The sequence below is a fragment of the Anolis sagrei genome, chromosome 3 (assembly GCF_037176765.1).
Source record: "Anolis sagrei isolate rAnoSag1 chromosome 3, rAnoSag1.mat, whole genome shotgun sequence".
Lineage (NCBI taxonomy): Eukaryota > Metazoa > Chordata > Lepidosauria > Squamata > Dactyloidae > Anolis > Anolis sagrei.
Genome location: NC_090023.1, coordinates 34,870,014 through 34,886,622, shown reverse-complemented (window position 1 = coordinate 34,886,622; position 16,609 = coordinate 34,870,014). Strand labels below are relative to the sequence as shown.

General features: G+C 37.8%; 1 protein-coding gene across 8 annotated transcripts in view; it reads right to left on the bottom strand.

Moving 5' to 3' along the window:
- Nucleotides 1–16,609, bottom strand: part of NBEA (neurobeachin) — a 441,541-nt gene that overhangs the window by 43,379 nt on the left and 381,553 nt on the right. For all 8 annotated transcript variants that reach the window (XM_060770825.2, XM_060770827.2, XM_060770830.2 and 5 more), the window contains one exon: nt 9,640–9,807. In XM_060770825.2, coding sequence (XP_060626808.2) covers nt 9,640–9,807 — 168 coding nt within the window. The remainder of the gene's footprint in view (nt 1–9,639; nt 9,808–16,609) is intronic.

Below are 16,609 nucleotides of genomic sequence, written 5' to 3'. Positions count from 1 at the left end.
AGTTGGTGTGTCAGCGCAGGTCCTCCCTCTTTAAAGATTTCAGCAGGGATCCCATCCGGTCCGCTGGCTTTGTTGTTCTTTTGTTGGCTGATGGCATTGCTGACTTCTTCCAAACTAGGCAGTGCTGCAAGCTCATCCCTGGTTTGTTGTTGCGGGATTTGTGAGAGGACCTCTTCGGCCACACTGGAGCTGCGGTTTAGGAGGCTTTGGTAGTGTTCTTTCCAACGTAGTGCAATTGACTTTTGGTCCTTCAGGAGTTTGGTTCCGTCTGATGAGCGTAGAGGCTGTATGCCATGGTTTCTTGGCCCATAGATGACCTTTGTGGCTTTGAAAAATCCTTGAGCATTATGGGTATCTGCCAGGTGTTGGATTTCTTCAGCTTTCTTTGTCCACCAGATGTTCTTGAGTTCTCTTGTCCTTCTTTGGACCTCAGCTTTTGCACTGGCGTAGATCTTTTTCTTAGCAGCACAGTTGATGTCTCTCTGCCATGTTTGGAAGGCTTTCCTTTTCTTGTTGATTAGCTGTTGGATCTCGATGTCATTTTCGTCAAACCAGTCTTGATGTTTCTTGGCTTGGTATCCAATAGTTTCTTCGCAGGCTTGGATGATGGAGGTCTTCAGTTTGTTCCAATGTTCCTCAACATTTTCGGGGTGTGCTGTGGGTAGATGGTCCTTGAGTGCTGTTTGGAGATGGGCTCGCCTGGAGGGCTCCTGAAGGGCTTGGGTGTTCATTTTGTGCCTTGTCTTTCTTCCTTGGAGTCTGCGCTTGGGGGCGATCTTGATAGCCATCGTGGATCGGATTAGCCTGTGGTCGGTCCAGCAGTCGTCAGCACCTGTCATGGCTCTTGTGAGGAGTACGTCACGGCGGTCTCTGGCACGTGTGATTACATAGTCTAAGAGGTGCCAGTGCTTTGACCGGGGGTGCTTCCATGATGTCTTGAACTTGTTTTTCTGGCGGAAGAGCGTGTTGGTGATGACAAGTTTGTGCTCCGCACATTTGGTGAGAAGCAGGATGCCATTCGAGTTGCTGTTTCCAACCCCGTCTTTTCCTATGGTGCTTGGCCACAGGTCGAAGTCTCGCCCGACTCTTGCATTGAAATCCCCCAGGAGGATGATTTTGTCCTCCTTAGATATCCCCGATAGGATGGTGTCCAGCTGACAGTAGAATTTCTCCTTGATGTCTTCATCAGCGTCTAGTGTTGGTGCATAGGCACTTATGATGGTTGCCCGTTGGTTTTTGGCAAGATCAATTCGGAGGATTAATATATTAAATCACTTACACACAAAGAACTTACAATGATGTTTAAAAATGGTTTAAGGACGGAATTAACCTAAAAAGGTATTATTGCTCCAATCATTTCTACCACAGAAGTAATAGCTGAACATATACAGTATTAAGGCGAACTGTTGGGGCTGTGCAAAATTATTGTAGTCCAGTAAGTCGTTAGTAATTCATTAGATTTGTGCAAACGAATCACTATTATGAAACATGCAAAAAGGAGGGAGAAAAATTTAAGAATCGAAACATACACCAATAATTTTCGTTAAGATTCTGTAATATTTGGAAGCCTCCCAAAGTCAGTTTAATTTTCAGTATAACCATTGAGTCACTTTGGTAAAGCCAAAGGGGCCATTGCTAGACAGAGGCTGCTTGCTGGTTGCTATAAGGAAGAGCAGGTGGCTGGGCTGTGTGGGAGACTGGGAATACAGCATCCTGGGAAATGTAGTTTGGGAATAAAAGGCCCCCTGTAGCAGAGAATTCAAAAGGCCCTGCCATAAATTACATTTCCCGGAATGCAGTGCTCAAAATCAGAAAGTCCAATGAGTGCAGCAGCAGCTAGCCGTTTATCGAGTCAGCCTAATAATAATAAATACAATTATTGAATCTGCAAAGAGGACTAAAGTAAGTAATAGTATACATTTATGCTAAGTTGAAGTTCTATGATTGTGTGTCATACAGACACACTGTTAGACATTTAAGGGGATTGCTGTTGTGGCTTTTGGGGATAAATGTTTTTGTCTAAATATTTTAAAAAACCCCAAAATTAGTAGATGTGTGAATCTTTCTGAAAGCTCTTGGGATTGATGCCCTGGTTATCCTGTGCATTATATATAAAATTCAAGTAAATAGCTCTTGTAAGTTTTTTTAAAATGTTGGTAAACAATTCAAAATTTTCCCCAAATTAGTGGATGAGTGTATCATTCTGAAATTTGGTGAGCTAACAGTGGAAAATGTATGGTACAATTATAGCAGTGGTTCTCAACCTTGGGTCCCCAGATGTTTTTGGCCTACAACTCCCAGAAATCCGAGCCAGTTTACCAGCTGTTAGGATTTCTGGGAGTTGGAGGCCAAAAACATCTGGGGACCCCAGGTTGAGAACCACTGAATTATAACAAGTTTCATCATGATAGCTCTAAAATGAGGGAGAAATTAGCCTCTTAAGTTTCCCCACTTACTCAATTACTTCATGAAAAAGTAATAAAAACCATTACTTCATTATAGTTACATTTTTAAGGTCCATAATTTCAGAAACACCCTAAAAAAGATTAACCCCTTCCCCAATTTCGTAATGAGTACCGAAACATTTTTTTTTCATTGACTGCTTAGCCCTACTAGCTATCTCTCTTTCTGTACTCTGTTCAAATACGTAGATACATTTATCTCTTTAGGGAAGTCTGGTGGAAGTCCAACCTATAGCATATATCTAATTCATGCCTATATGTATGGGAGTGGCTGGGTTTCAGACCTCATGTATGCTTCTCTGTTTTATAAGTGTTGGCATATACCACCTTGAAGGAAATGGAAAGAATGAAGTAACATCAATCTGATTATTGTGACTGCTCCCTTGCAGTCAGGTTTCCTGGCAATTCAGACAGTCATCTACTGTCAAGATTACCCACTAAGTTCCTCAATGATAATTACCCTTCCCAGGTCAATAAAGCCCACTATATGAATGTACTTCATTCTCTGCATAGAATCAAGAAGCTATTGATCTGTAACTGACAAAACATTTGGAGTGGCATTCAATACAAGGTAACTTGTCCATGGAACAAAATCCATACAGGAGATCTGTAGAGATGATGTAGTCATGAGTTGGGTTTTGATTTTGGACCTCTCAGTTTTGGGGGTCTCCAGATCAAAAGATCATAGAATCATAGAGTTGGAAGATAAGAAGACACTGACTGCTGCTACTGTAAGAGTAAGAGAAAGAGCACAATGGAAAATTGTCAAATATATTTTTGCTTTTAAGGAATTCCCCCAGTCTTTCCTCTTCTTTTCTATACCCTCTTCTCCTATCCTCTGCTACCCTCTCTTCAGCTTTCTCTCTATGCCCCTCCCTAGTCCGCGTCCCCCTCCCCTCCCCACTCCCCGAGCACCCCCTTCTCTTTGTGAATATGTTTAAACATGTAGTGTGTGTATATTGTATGTATGTTTGTATGTATGTTTTTAAATATCTGAAAATTTAATAAAGATAAATTTTAAAAAAGGAATTCCCCCAGTTTACAAAGATGTTGTGTAAACCTTAGGGACAGATGAGAGGATGAAGGTGTCAAACTGGAAATATATATTCCAAGAGGATGATCTAGAACAGGGTCTCTTTCTTTCTCTATACTGTTTTTCACCAATGGGAAAGTTGGCTCTTGTCACCTCTGTTTTTTGAATATCTTTTTTCTTGTCTTGGCTCTCCTGACTGAAGTGCATGATTTAGTGGTTTGAGTGTAGGATTAGGACACTGGATTTGAATCTGCTTGGCCATGGAAACCCCTGGGTGGCCTTGAGCAAGGCTTTGGTTGACAGCAATGAATGCAGGTTATCATCTTCTCCACAGACCTGGAATAAAAACCTTTCTACTTACTACATGTCATCTCCAATTCAAAAAATACTTCAAATCTTTGGAATTCATTCAAAAGGGATAGTGGGAAATTGACCTTGATAATTCTGTCAGATAAAAACCACTAAAAAGTAAACAAAAGACATTGTGAACATAAAAAAGTATAATGTTCTTAATCAATAATCAAAGTGGATTTTTCATGAAATCCTTCTATTTGTGAAAGAGTTTTGTTATATTCCACAGATATTTACTAGCCTCCATGAAAGGATAGCATCTATTTTGTTAAAGATATATCTGTCTTGTTTGGTCTTGACAGCCCGATCATGTCAACTCTCTGTAGCAGCACAGTTTCCCAGCAAAGGGAAGAAAAAGTAAAAACTATGCTTCCTGTGGGCATATTTCACTACTGCAGATCCTGAGGGATGATTTGTTATTCCTGTCAGATCAAAGAAAGAGATAAGAGAAGAAAATAAAAGATGAAAACTAAAATCTAGAAATGAGGGCGGTTGAAAAAACCCCCATAACAATGCCAATACATTATGATACCACTTAAAATAATTAAAATGTTGGCTATCAAACACCTTCAAAATAAATACATATTGCATAGACCATATGTTCTGCCAGCTGACAGTGAAACTATCTTTAAAGGTTTAGAAATGGTCAAAAAAACCTCAACTGTCAAATGCTATTCGTTTACTGTTATTTTTTTCCAATTGACTGTGTTGCCAATGTGATCCCATCTTTTGACAGGCAACTGTATGAAACAAGTAACAGGGGACATATCATGATGAAGTTCTCCTCCACAGAACTAGTTTCCATATATGAGAGGTGCACAAGTGCATGTTCACTTATGCACAAGACTTTTCTGTTGAACTGTATCATTAACTGTTTCTTTGGCTTCAAGAAAAAAAAAACAGCTGTTTTTGAAGAACCCGAAACACTCCATATCAAACTGCATAGCCCAGATTACTCCTACATACTGTTAAAAACTGTGGTAGAAGTAGCATACAAATGAAAGTGGACTAATCTAATTTTTCACTAAAATAGTAATAAGTATGAACAAGCTGTGTTCAAAAAACATAGATGAGAATCTGGCAAATATTTGAAACAAGAATAGGTAAATAAAATAAACAGTGCCTTTGAAATTCTAACTTCTTGTAAACATATACATAAATGTCTGTTTTCAATGGTATACCTGACAAATTTAATTATATTCAATGTCTGAGGCCAAGTATTGCCATTTAACCATTTTAATGTTAATTTATGCTGGGGAAATAAACCATTACACATATATCGGCATCACTGGGTTAAATTACTGTTGTGTAAACACACAGCATGTCTTCTTTACTAGAGGGAACAAATAACAGCATCATTTAGTAATATAAGAATAAGTGTATCTTTTGTAAATCCAACTTTTAAATATAATAAAAAGGAAGCAATTTCTTGGATTTGTAAATATGGAATTGTAGAGAATAGAGACAAGCAAACCAGCAATTGCATCCTCCCACTTTCCCATGTGTCTTGTGTATTTTAGATTCTAAAAAAAAAAGAGAAATTTAACCTTTAAACGAAAGGTTTATTTATTTACTTCACTTATATATCACTTTTCTCACTCCTGGGGGGGATGACTCAAACTCGTTTACAACATATTCACGGCAAAATTCAATGCCTAACATACATACGAAAAACTCAATATGAAACAACAATGACATATGACTATCAATTAAATCATAAAATGTAATAACATGTAGACATTAAAATGTGAGGTTAAAAACATATTAGTATAAACATTAAAATCACATAATCCGGAAATCATAACATTTTAACATTTGTCCAGACAGTTCTATAACATCCGTATAAAGGTTGTGAATGAGAAAAATACCACCTTGGAAGGAAGGGAGAGAGGGATCAAATAATAGCAACAACATGCAGAAATGATCTGAAAGCACCAAACTTTAAATAACTCTGTTCTATGAATCAGAATTCTTGAAGTAAGTCCTTTAAAGACAGCCAACCCATCTAGGAGAATAGGTTTGGATTATGATGTACATCAACAATTCCAAACAACATCCAGTGTCCAATATAACTACTGTTTACATATTAAAAAGAGACACTGGCTTTGTACAAGGGATGTTCTGTCATGTTTCTCCACAGGAGAAGGCTGTCATGGTAAAGTTCATTATCAATTACTGCTTTACAAGTGCAAGATGAGTTAAGCTGTCATAATTTTCTCAACTAGAAATCCTGTGCTGTCAAAGAATGTCAATTTTTAATCTGACACAAGGAAGAAAATTATATCTTATTCTGACCTCTAATTTCTTGACATTTTAATGCAATAATTGCTGTGGTTAGTGCTGCAACCATGATTTCACCTGTCAAGGAAAAATGAATCAATATCCTTGAGCTGTTCATTAAATTTTAGCTTCAACTTTACTAAATTTCTTAGGTTTGAGGAAGAAAAGGAAAACCAGTACTGTATAGGCACACGTGCAAATGTTATATATTAAAACCACAACTAGCAGTGTTTCCAATTTATTTTCAAATCTGACAATAGTTCCTTTTTTCCTATGCAAGATTGAATTACACCATGAATACAGTTTTGACATATGCAGAATAATTAATGTGATGGCATTTCATAAGTAGAGATTCTGTTTAAATGGAGCGCTACATTTGGAACATGTTGCTTCTCCTAATGAGAAGCAACATAAACATTTTAAGCTGGCCTGTCAGAGATTTGCATGTGATTGGATATACATCCAGAACATTTCTATACAAAGAGAACCCCATCAAATTCAATCCATTTTTCAAAAATGTGAGCACACAGGTATGTTTCCTCCTTTAAAATGACTGGACAAATCCTACCAGGAATGTGTTAGAATGGGACAATGACATGTGTGGCTTTTGTCACTTCTAATACATTACTCTAACACAAAACATTCTTGTAGATGGGACTGGATTTCTTCCAGTTTGTGTATTTATTATTAAAATATTTATATCCTACTCCTTAGCCAGAGTGGTGTGCAATAAAACCAACCTGACAAATATAAAACAGTGTAAGTAAGAAACATGATTTGAAAAGATGAAAAACATCCTAAACAATTTAAGAAATTCACAGTTTAAACATGTTTCAATACTTCAAAATGATTTTAAACCATGCACCAATGAGAGTTTGTATGGATCGGTTTAGGTCTCAAAAGTTCTGCTTTTCCTTGTCACCTGAATGTTGGTGCCAATTTGGCATCCAAGGGGAGGGTGTTAAAAAACTATGGTGCCACAGCAAACAAGGCCCTCTCCTACATCTTCCCACTGCATATTGTTCTGACTGATGGGATATAGTAGATCTTAATCCTCAATTACACAAATATATTGATTAATTAGTGAATTTACTTACTTAATGCCTTTCCCCCAGTGTGGAGACTCAGGGTGGTAAACAGCAAACATGACACAATACTGAGGTCAATATGATGGCAATAAACAAACAATGTACTGTATTGGGTTTGATTCAGACACAAGGACTTGCCTACACAAACACAGACACATGTAAAAAATCTGGACCTACACTGAATGGAAGTCTTTATAACACATAGTGACTTCTGGTGAGTATTGTATTTTTTGTTGGTGGATTTTTTTTTAAAAAAAAACCTTTTAAACTGACTTTGTTTGCTTTGAGCAAAGTCAGGAGATACTCTGGAGCTTCCTGATAACTCTGGAGTATCCCAGAGTTTTGGGGCATTCTGGACAGCTAGACTGGGTCCAAATCAGCTGGATTCGCTGTCCAGATTGAATCCTGGCCCCATTACCCTGCACATCAGCATAGGGAAAGGGGGTCATGGCTATGCTGACATTACCACTGCTCTTAGCCAGCCATCTCCTAACATCAGAATGAGGAACATGTAGGACCAGAACAAAGGAGGAGTTGATCTCACCTCCTTCTTCCTTGTCACACAGGAATTGGGAAGGGAGATCACCTGGTCAAGAGGGTGCCTCTGCTTTTTCTATTTTTATACCTATTTTCCTACTTTCCCTGCTTTCTTATAACCTCATTGTTCCACCTCTTTTAAAATAAAATCATTTTCTTTTATGTTTAATAAAAAATAATTGGAAAAAAGAGGGTGTCTCTGCTGATGTCAGAACGGGGAGAGATCAACCCACAACAGCAGGAAGAAAGGGGAGAGATCAACCCATAATAGCAGGAAGAAAGGGGAGAGATCAACCCACAATAGAAGGAAGAAAGGGGAGAGATCAACCCCCCACTCCCCGGGCACACAGAAGACTGGGCAACTTGGAAGACACCGAACAAGCTGCACTCCGGCACTATGAAATGCAGAGCCAACATTAAGAAATGGGGCCACAAAGTGGAGTCCACAACTTTCGAGTGTGGAGAGGAGCAAACCACAATCCACCTATTATAATGCAGTCTGAACCCTGCCACATGCACGATGGAGGACCTTCTTATAACAACACCAGAGGTACTCCAAGTGGACAGCTACTGGTCAAAGGACATTTAATATAAGGCCAAGCGTTTAAACTTTTTGTTTTTTAATACATTACAACTGTAGCCTTGGTTCACTTCTGTTACAATAAATAAATAAACAAACCCCCTGCTTTGTACTGGTTGTGTGGGCACAACTGTTTTTGATGGCCAGGAGCTTGCATGGAGCTCTGTTACTGATCAGGAACAGCGAAAGGGGTATGTTCCCCAGCTATCTTAATAATCATCCAGATTTGCCAGTCTAGAGCTGCACTGGTCATAATTACTCCAGACTACACTGCAAGGTGTAGGTGTGACTTAGGCTACTCAAATCAGTGGGACTTTAGTCTTAATTCATTTTAAAACAACAATTCTCCCCAAAGTATGCAATAGGTTCCCATTATTTTTGTGTAACAGGACTCTAATATCCCATGGCGCACAAAACCATATAAATTGTGCACATTTAATAAAAAATATTAATTTATGAATATATTTCTGAAGCCTCCTGCCTAACAAGCTCTACATTTGCAAATTCCAGGATGCAAGAAAAAATGCCGTGTGTTTTTTCACTGCTAGACAATGTATAAATTATTACTTGTTTTGCATACAACAGATGGCAGATATCAAGGGGCATGGAAGCTTGTATATGTAGCTTCACCACAGCAACACTCATCTTGCAGCTGTTGCATCTTTACACTTTTCAACCAAATTGAATCCTTTTACAGAGTGCTCTAAGACTTATCACAGTAATCTTTTCATAATTATTTTGCTAAGGTGAGTTGACACAAGTGAAGCAATACATGGGAAAAAATTATGCATTTCCTGCATGGATAAAACTTAAAAACCACCAAATTCCACTATGAAAAAAATGTTCAAATGACAATCTACATTTTCACTACTTTGCTCCCTGAACAATTGATATGATAACAAATAATAATTTAAAAATTCATTTCATAAATAGAAATAGAATCCATATAAATCCATATTGATCTTGCAAAAAGTTTAACTAATTTACTAATTCAGTAAATAGAGAAACAAACACATCTAAGGGTACGTATGCACATAATGTACCTTCAGTCAATATTACAAACATGCTATGAGCATGTCCTTTTTCTAGAGAAATATTAGCCTTTATTGTGATAAAACAGTTTATGTGATGTATTGGGACTGGGTCATTTGTTTATTACACATCGACTACATGACACTATAAAATGAGTGATCTCCCCTATGTTTTTCTATTTGCCTATGAAGTACAACAAGGGATCTCGGATTCTTAATGAAGGTCTCTTAGGTTTACATTTAGCAAAGCTTGAAAAAAGAGGAGCCAGATACCTACCTCCCTGAGTACAGGATCGGTGATACTGTCAAGGTTAACAGAACCTTCATATGTCAGGTAGTGGAAAACATTAAGTGCCCGAACTGCTTCTGGTCCTCGTTGTTTGTAACCAAAAATAAGGTCAATCCACTGGTGAAGTTGACAGGATACAAACTCACTTTCCAGAGCCTTGAAATGAAACCAAGAAGATTAAATACATTTTATTTCTCAAATTTCACATTCATGAGGATCTTCTTCAATGTGACACACAGGCTGTGGAGCTTCCCCTTAGTCATGTATGTACCTCTGGTGTTGCTTCAACTACCTTTAAATCACATGAAGATTTTATATAAACTTATATATATATATATATATATATATATATATATATATATATATATGCTTTATTTATACTCCGCCACCATCTCCCCGAAGGGACTCAGGGTGGCTAGCATGAGGCCAAGCCCAAGAATTACAATAAGGCAAAATAAAATACATACAGCAAACAATAACATCAAATAAAATACTAAACAGTAATAAAGTAATACAATAAAATAATGACAATAATATAATAACACAAAACATTAAATGGTAAAAGAATTAAACAAAGTGAGCTGGGCAAGATGCAAAGGACAACATTATAAAATCTCAGAGTGACATAGATAAATAGAATGGTCAGGCCCGTAGCCAGGATTTCGTTTCGGGGGGGGGGGGGCTATAAATTTTTCAGGGGGGTTTCGGGGGAGGGGCTGAGTTTCGGGGGGGGCTGAGTCTGAGTGAAAGAGGGTCTAGCCTAGCAAACCTTTTGTATCATTACCCCAATACCCCCATGCATATGGGATATATTGATTATGGTGATCAGATCATGATATGAATAAACATAACAGTTTAAATAATGCACCAGTAAGGCCTTTTCGTGAACCACCATGAGAATTTCGGGGGAGGCTGAAGCCCCTCAAGCCCCCCCCCCCCCCGCTACATGCCTGAGAATGGTGTGTCTAGTGGAAGACTCAGGTGGGATAAAACAATGGAGTTAATCTTCACTGAGGGAAGAGATAAAGTGCATCAGAAGGACAAATTCGTACCGGGACAGGCATGGTATGGGGATTTGTTGTTCTTTCCTCAAAAGCACACCAGAAAAGCCAACTTTTCCTAAAGGCTTTACCTTTTATTATTTAACTGTTTCTAAACTCTCTCCATGATTATGCTCAGTTGTTTATATTGATTTCGATTTTAATGTTAGTTGCCTTGATAACTTAGGTGATAAGATAGGATATGAATATTAGAAACACATACATAAATAAATGATATATTTCTATTTATTCTCAGCCTACATGGGAGTACCAGTTCTAGTAGTCTCAATCTTTTAGCCAATTGTATGGGGAATGGGAGCTGCAGGCCAACAACACCTTGAAAACCTCAAAATCTATCATGTATCTTATTCAATATTCTCTTCAAATACAAATGAACAATATTAAAGCTATTAATCAATCTTTCTCTCAAAAGTTTTTAGTTTTTTAAAAAATGAAGGTATAGCATAATATTCTCAGACTATGAACTGCAAGATAAATGGAAAAAAGTAGAAACATATATGCAACATAGGCATAAAATACTCCATGTATTAAAAAACCCAATCTTATCTATATTATTTAATTACTAGATTTCTACCCTATGTTACAAATTAAAATAATGAGAAAATACAATGCTAAATCTATTATTGCTGCATGTGGGTTCATCCCTCCCAACTAATCTTCAAAAGCAGCAAACAGAATCTCCTAGCCACTCTTTTAATCTGCATTAGCATATTATAATATTTGTCAAAACCAGCCACTTGAATCAATGTGTCTAAATCAGCTTAAAACATAATATGTCAGATTAACTAGGCTGTAGATCAGACTGTAAGATTGGGCCTCTCTTTTTTTCAGAAGATTAAAATTTTCCATTTGTTGTTCTTTATTATCTCCTCACTCTTCCGTTGTTAAAATGAAATAAAAAACAACTGTGTTTGTAAAGCACTGATTTATTATACAGGGAATCTTTAAATTTTTATATAGAATTTTAAACAGTACCAATATATGAAGTTATGAATATCACAACAGAGACCCTGTGTGGATAGTGGACAACAAGATTTCAATTCTAATGTTTTATTCCTACCTCAACCATTTTGTTTTAATATTCCAAACATATTATTAACTATTCTACATATAGAACAAGAACATACTGAGGTTTCAGATGCAAATTATTCAGAACACTAAAATGGTCTTCTCTCTCCTGGTTTAGATTTCAGTTAGTGTTAAAATTGTTTGAGTGATCTTTATTGGTTTCATTGTTATTATAAACTGCTTTGAAGATGCTTCTAAGGGTCAAAATGGTTAGGACCAGTTGTAACATTTTATTCTCACCCTTTGGGGTTTTAAAAAAAATGTTAAAAAATATACATGTATATTTCAGTTAATGAAGTGCATGTGTTCCTGGACCTTAATCACACCAGAAGCGACTTGCAGCTTCTCAAGTCGCTCCTGACACGGCAAAAACAATATAGGAAGAATATGGGTAGGTTCTTACACCAGAACTTGGAAGAGCACTCCAACATGTTTCAACAATTCTTGCGAGCCTTGCATTAGAAAACAAAAATATTTTTAGTAACTACTGGAAGATTTTTAAAATATGCAGCCAAGGATTGTCTTTTATTTTCACCGGCCTCGACTTTCCTTATTATTTTGAACATGATGTCCAAACTTATAAATCAATTGTATTTAATATGTTGGTAAGGTGGACCTGGTGAGACAGTCTTATCTGCTTTGCCCCTTCTCTCTGTTTTTCTGTTCATGCAAGCTCAGTAAGCAATTTTGGAAGTGGCTCCTATTGATCTTGCCAGTTGCAAACATCCAACTACAGGAAGATTAGCCAGAAGAGAATCCTATTCTTTTCCAAATCAAGCCTTGCTTGATTTTCTGCAAATATGCTGGTACAAACGTATGCTAAATGTTGGTTCTTCTACAGATAACCCTCACCATCCTTGGCAAAACTGATTTTAGAGAGCCGTGGTGAAGTGGTCTGTTCACTAGATCACAACTCTGGAGACAAGGGTTTGAATCCACCTCAGTCATGAAAACCATTGAGGGGGTGACCTTGATTGAGTCACTCTTTCATCTCAGAGAAAAGCAAAACTGAAGGCAGCCCCCCTCTGAACAGATTTTACCAAGTGAACCCTCTGGTAGGCTTGCTTTAGTCTTGGCCTAAGTCAGAAACAAATTGAAAACATAACATTAAAAGCTTCTAGGTAGACAAAGAGGAAAAGGAGGATGAGATGGTTCAAAAAGACTGCTAAAAGGAGCTTAGAGGCTTGCCAACTGAAATATGTTCGCATTCCCTTCTCTTTCAATTTTCTTTAAAGTACCAACATACCTCAGTAGTGCATCAATGAAATAACACTTTTGTACTTTAATTAAATTTTCTATTTACTTTTAACTCAGAGATTAGAAAGGTCCCTCTTCAAATAACCTTATCTTATTTTAAGACCTCTCCCCCCCCCCCCCAATGGATTGCTTCAATGTGGAGGCAACAAGAATCAGCAAAACCAAGGAGCTATAGAACTGCAATTTTTTTTTACTAATCTAGAAGAACCCCTTTGCCCCAGCCTAACAACCTCTTCTAGAATATTATGCAGTTAGACACCAATCTATAAAGGTAAAGGTTTTCCCCTGACATTAAGTCCAGGTGTGTCCGACTCTGGGGGTTGGTGCTCATCTCCATTTCTAAGCCGAAGAGCCGGCGTTGTCCGTAGATACCTCCACGGTCATGTGGCCAGCATGACAGCATGGAGCAGTACCTATTGATCTATTCAAATTTGCCTGTTTTCAAACTGCTAGGTTGGCAGAAGCTGGGGCTAACAGCGGACACTCACGTCGCTCCCCCAATTCGAACCTGCGACATTTCAATCAGCAAGTTCAGCAGCTCAGTACTTTAACCCACTACGCCAGCGGGAGCTCCAGTACTAATCTATACTGTTTAAAATAATTTAATTCCATAGGTTAGTAGCCTAGAAGATTATTAGTAATCCTCACAATTTTCTTGAAATGTTTGGCGAGGCCTAGAACCAGTGCAAAATGGTGCTCATCTCTGTCCCATACCAGATAAATATCCCATAAGGATTCAATGTCTAACAACGACTATGGCTCAGATGTCCAGCGGAAGCAGCAGGAACACACTCCTCACTGTCTAGGTCCTGGTGTAGATTATTCACACAGATCAGGAAAACTAAACAGGAGGGAAATATTCAATTTCATCCAAGAAAGTATAGTTGATCACTTCATTCCAAAAAAGAAACTAGAAACTGGGTATAAATCTTCAGCTTTATTCTCTAATTTCTAATATATTATAATCTATATTTAATACAAAAATATCAAAATTAATTTAGGATTGTTGCAGATCATATGTTCAAATTACAGAATGCCTACTGCATAGGTTTAGCTTTCTTGCCTTAATTTAACATGGTTGGCTTGTTGGCTGTTCTATTCCTGGCTCTCAGTATCACCACAAGCCTACTGGGATCAAAAAGCTCAGCAAGACTACAAAGTCACATCTGTGAAAAGGTTTTTCCCCCTTTTTTGTAAACCGGTAGATTATGATTGATGAACCCAGCATTAGGGTAATGTTAGCAGGGACACTTACCGCTTCTGTCCTCTGACATCACTGAGGTCAGACCATAATCATGTTAGCATTGAACACAATGCTTTATTCATGTTTCATGGGTATGTCAGTAGCAATCAGTGTAGCTTGCTATGGATAAATTAAACTGGGCCAACAACTGCTGGTGTATAAATTGAATGCTTTTAAAATCTACTGAAACACCTCCTAAAAGTTACCTGACTTAATCACTTCTCTAGTCTTCCTAATGAGACCAATGTTCACAGGAATTTCATTCAATGAATGGCTTCTCTCTTAAAGATATATTTTATAAAATATAAAATGCTTTAAATTGACACCAAGCTTTCAAAAAATCAGTTCAATTTTGAAGTAGGGGGGAGTTCTTCATAATGCAATGAATATATAAACAAATTGGAGAAATATTTAGGTATATCTGTATTTACCTATACATTAGTACCTTAACATGTATTTATCAGGGGAGGGGTGCAGTAAAGTAAGCATTAATATGTGCTATTTCTACACAAACAGATCTGCAAAAGAGCAAGGAATCCCAATTAAGGTTTCAAGATACTTGGGTGAACCTAGATTTGATGCCCATTTTAAGTTGTTTTTATATTTTGATTCTTTGTTTATATTGTGCTCATTTTTCCCTGTCTCTGGTATAACCTACAGTAGTAGGTTATAGTGAAATCCATTATGGCCTGCCTATCTATCTATCTATCTATCTATCTATCTATCTATCTATCTAAATATCTATCTCGTAGTTACTAGTTCCAATTACAGTAGACTCATTCAACCAATAGCTGAATAATAAGTCAACACTTATATGACTTATTAATTCAGCAGGTCTGCTTTAATTTGGACTGATTTAGGTTTCAATATACACAATTTCCTCTCTTTAAAATTACCTTAATGTGGCTTCATTGCATTGATTTTATGTAAAGCACCCTCTCACATTGTACATATTATAAAACAATAGTAATTACTGTCATTTGCAACAGGTAGCTGATGTTTGTTAAGAATATTTGGTGTTGCAAGTATTTTAATCTAATTGTAATGTTTGGCACCAAACATCCACTTTTGTGGGTTGTATGATCTACCTAATTTCTAAGGCAAACACACAGGGCCCGTCCAGACAGCCTCTTTATTGCTGAAACTTCCGCAATAAAAAGGGGGTTGTCCAGATGACGTTCTGGCCAGTCCCACATTAATTCAGCACAAACCAGGAAAACCCTGGTTTGTGCTGAATTAATTTGTTAGTGCATTTATTCGTGCCTTCTTGGAAGACGTGGGATAAATGCTCTATTTCTAGTGTCTGGACCACAGTCCACACACCATTCCCACAGTTTACTGGGCTAAATAAGCCTGGTAAACTGTGGGAATACCCATCTCCCTCCCCCCAAGCCCCTAGATCCCTTAGAAAACTAAGAAATACTTACATGGTCTCCATTAGAATCCTGGCGAGGTCTCCCGGCATGTAGAAATGATGCAGCAGAAGAGGGAGGGAGGAGTAAAATCGCTCTCCCCCCTCTCCTCGCACATCATTTCTATGCACCGGGACTGCTCGCTGGGATTATAATGGAGACCATGTAAGTATTTCTTAGTTTTCTAAGGGATCTAGGGGCTTGGGGGGAGAGGGAGGGCCTCCCCACATTCTCTCCGACTTTCTGGCGTTGGTGCGGACAGCCCCCCACAAACATCTTCATTTTTTTAAACATAGATGTTTGCGAGATACTTCCCACAGCTTTGAAAAGTTTTTTCCCTTTTTAATGGATAACATCTATACTTGTTTAGCAATGCACAAGCATGCGTGAGTTTTGTAAAATGGACTTGCAAACATAAAAGAAATGCTAAATTAAGAAGAGAAATCCCTATATCACTTGCAAAGTTGTGCAGCTATTTGAATTACTCTTTTTAAAATGAAAGGACGTAAAAGAAGGAAATGATGGCTTTGCAGCCAGAGGTCCTCTCAGGTTTTTGCCAAAAGTGAAATAGCAAACGGTTTGGGGATGGGGAATTGAAGCGGTTCAAAGTGGTGCCCCAACTCATCCACAGTCACATCACTGTCCCCAAAGGCACTGCATAAGCACTTTTAAACTATCACACTAGGTAAAAACACTTTGAACACCAATTCAAAGCACTTTCACATGCCTAAAAACCAGGTTATTCTGTTTGTCAAAAAACACTGCTTTGAAATGAGTTGACAACTGGTTTGGTGTGAGTTTAGGATGGTGTTGTGTTATAGTAAACACTTTTGTGTATGGGTAGGGATCTTCAGGCACATGCCACACATGTCCTGCGATAATATCCTAAGTTGAAAATGTCCTAAGTTGATCCCAAG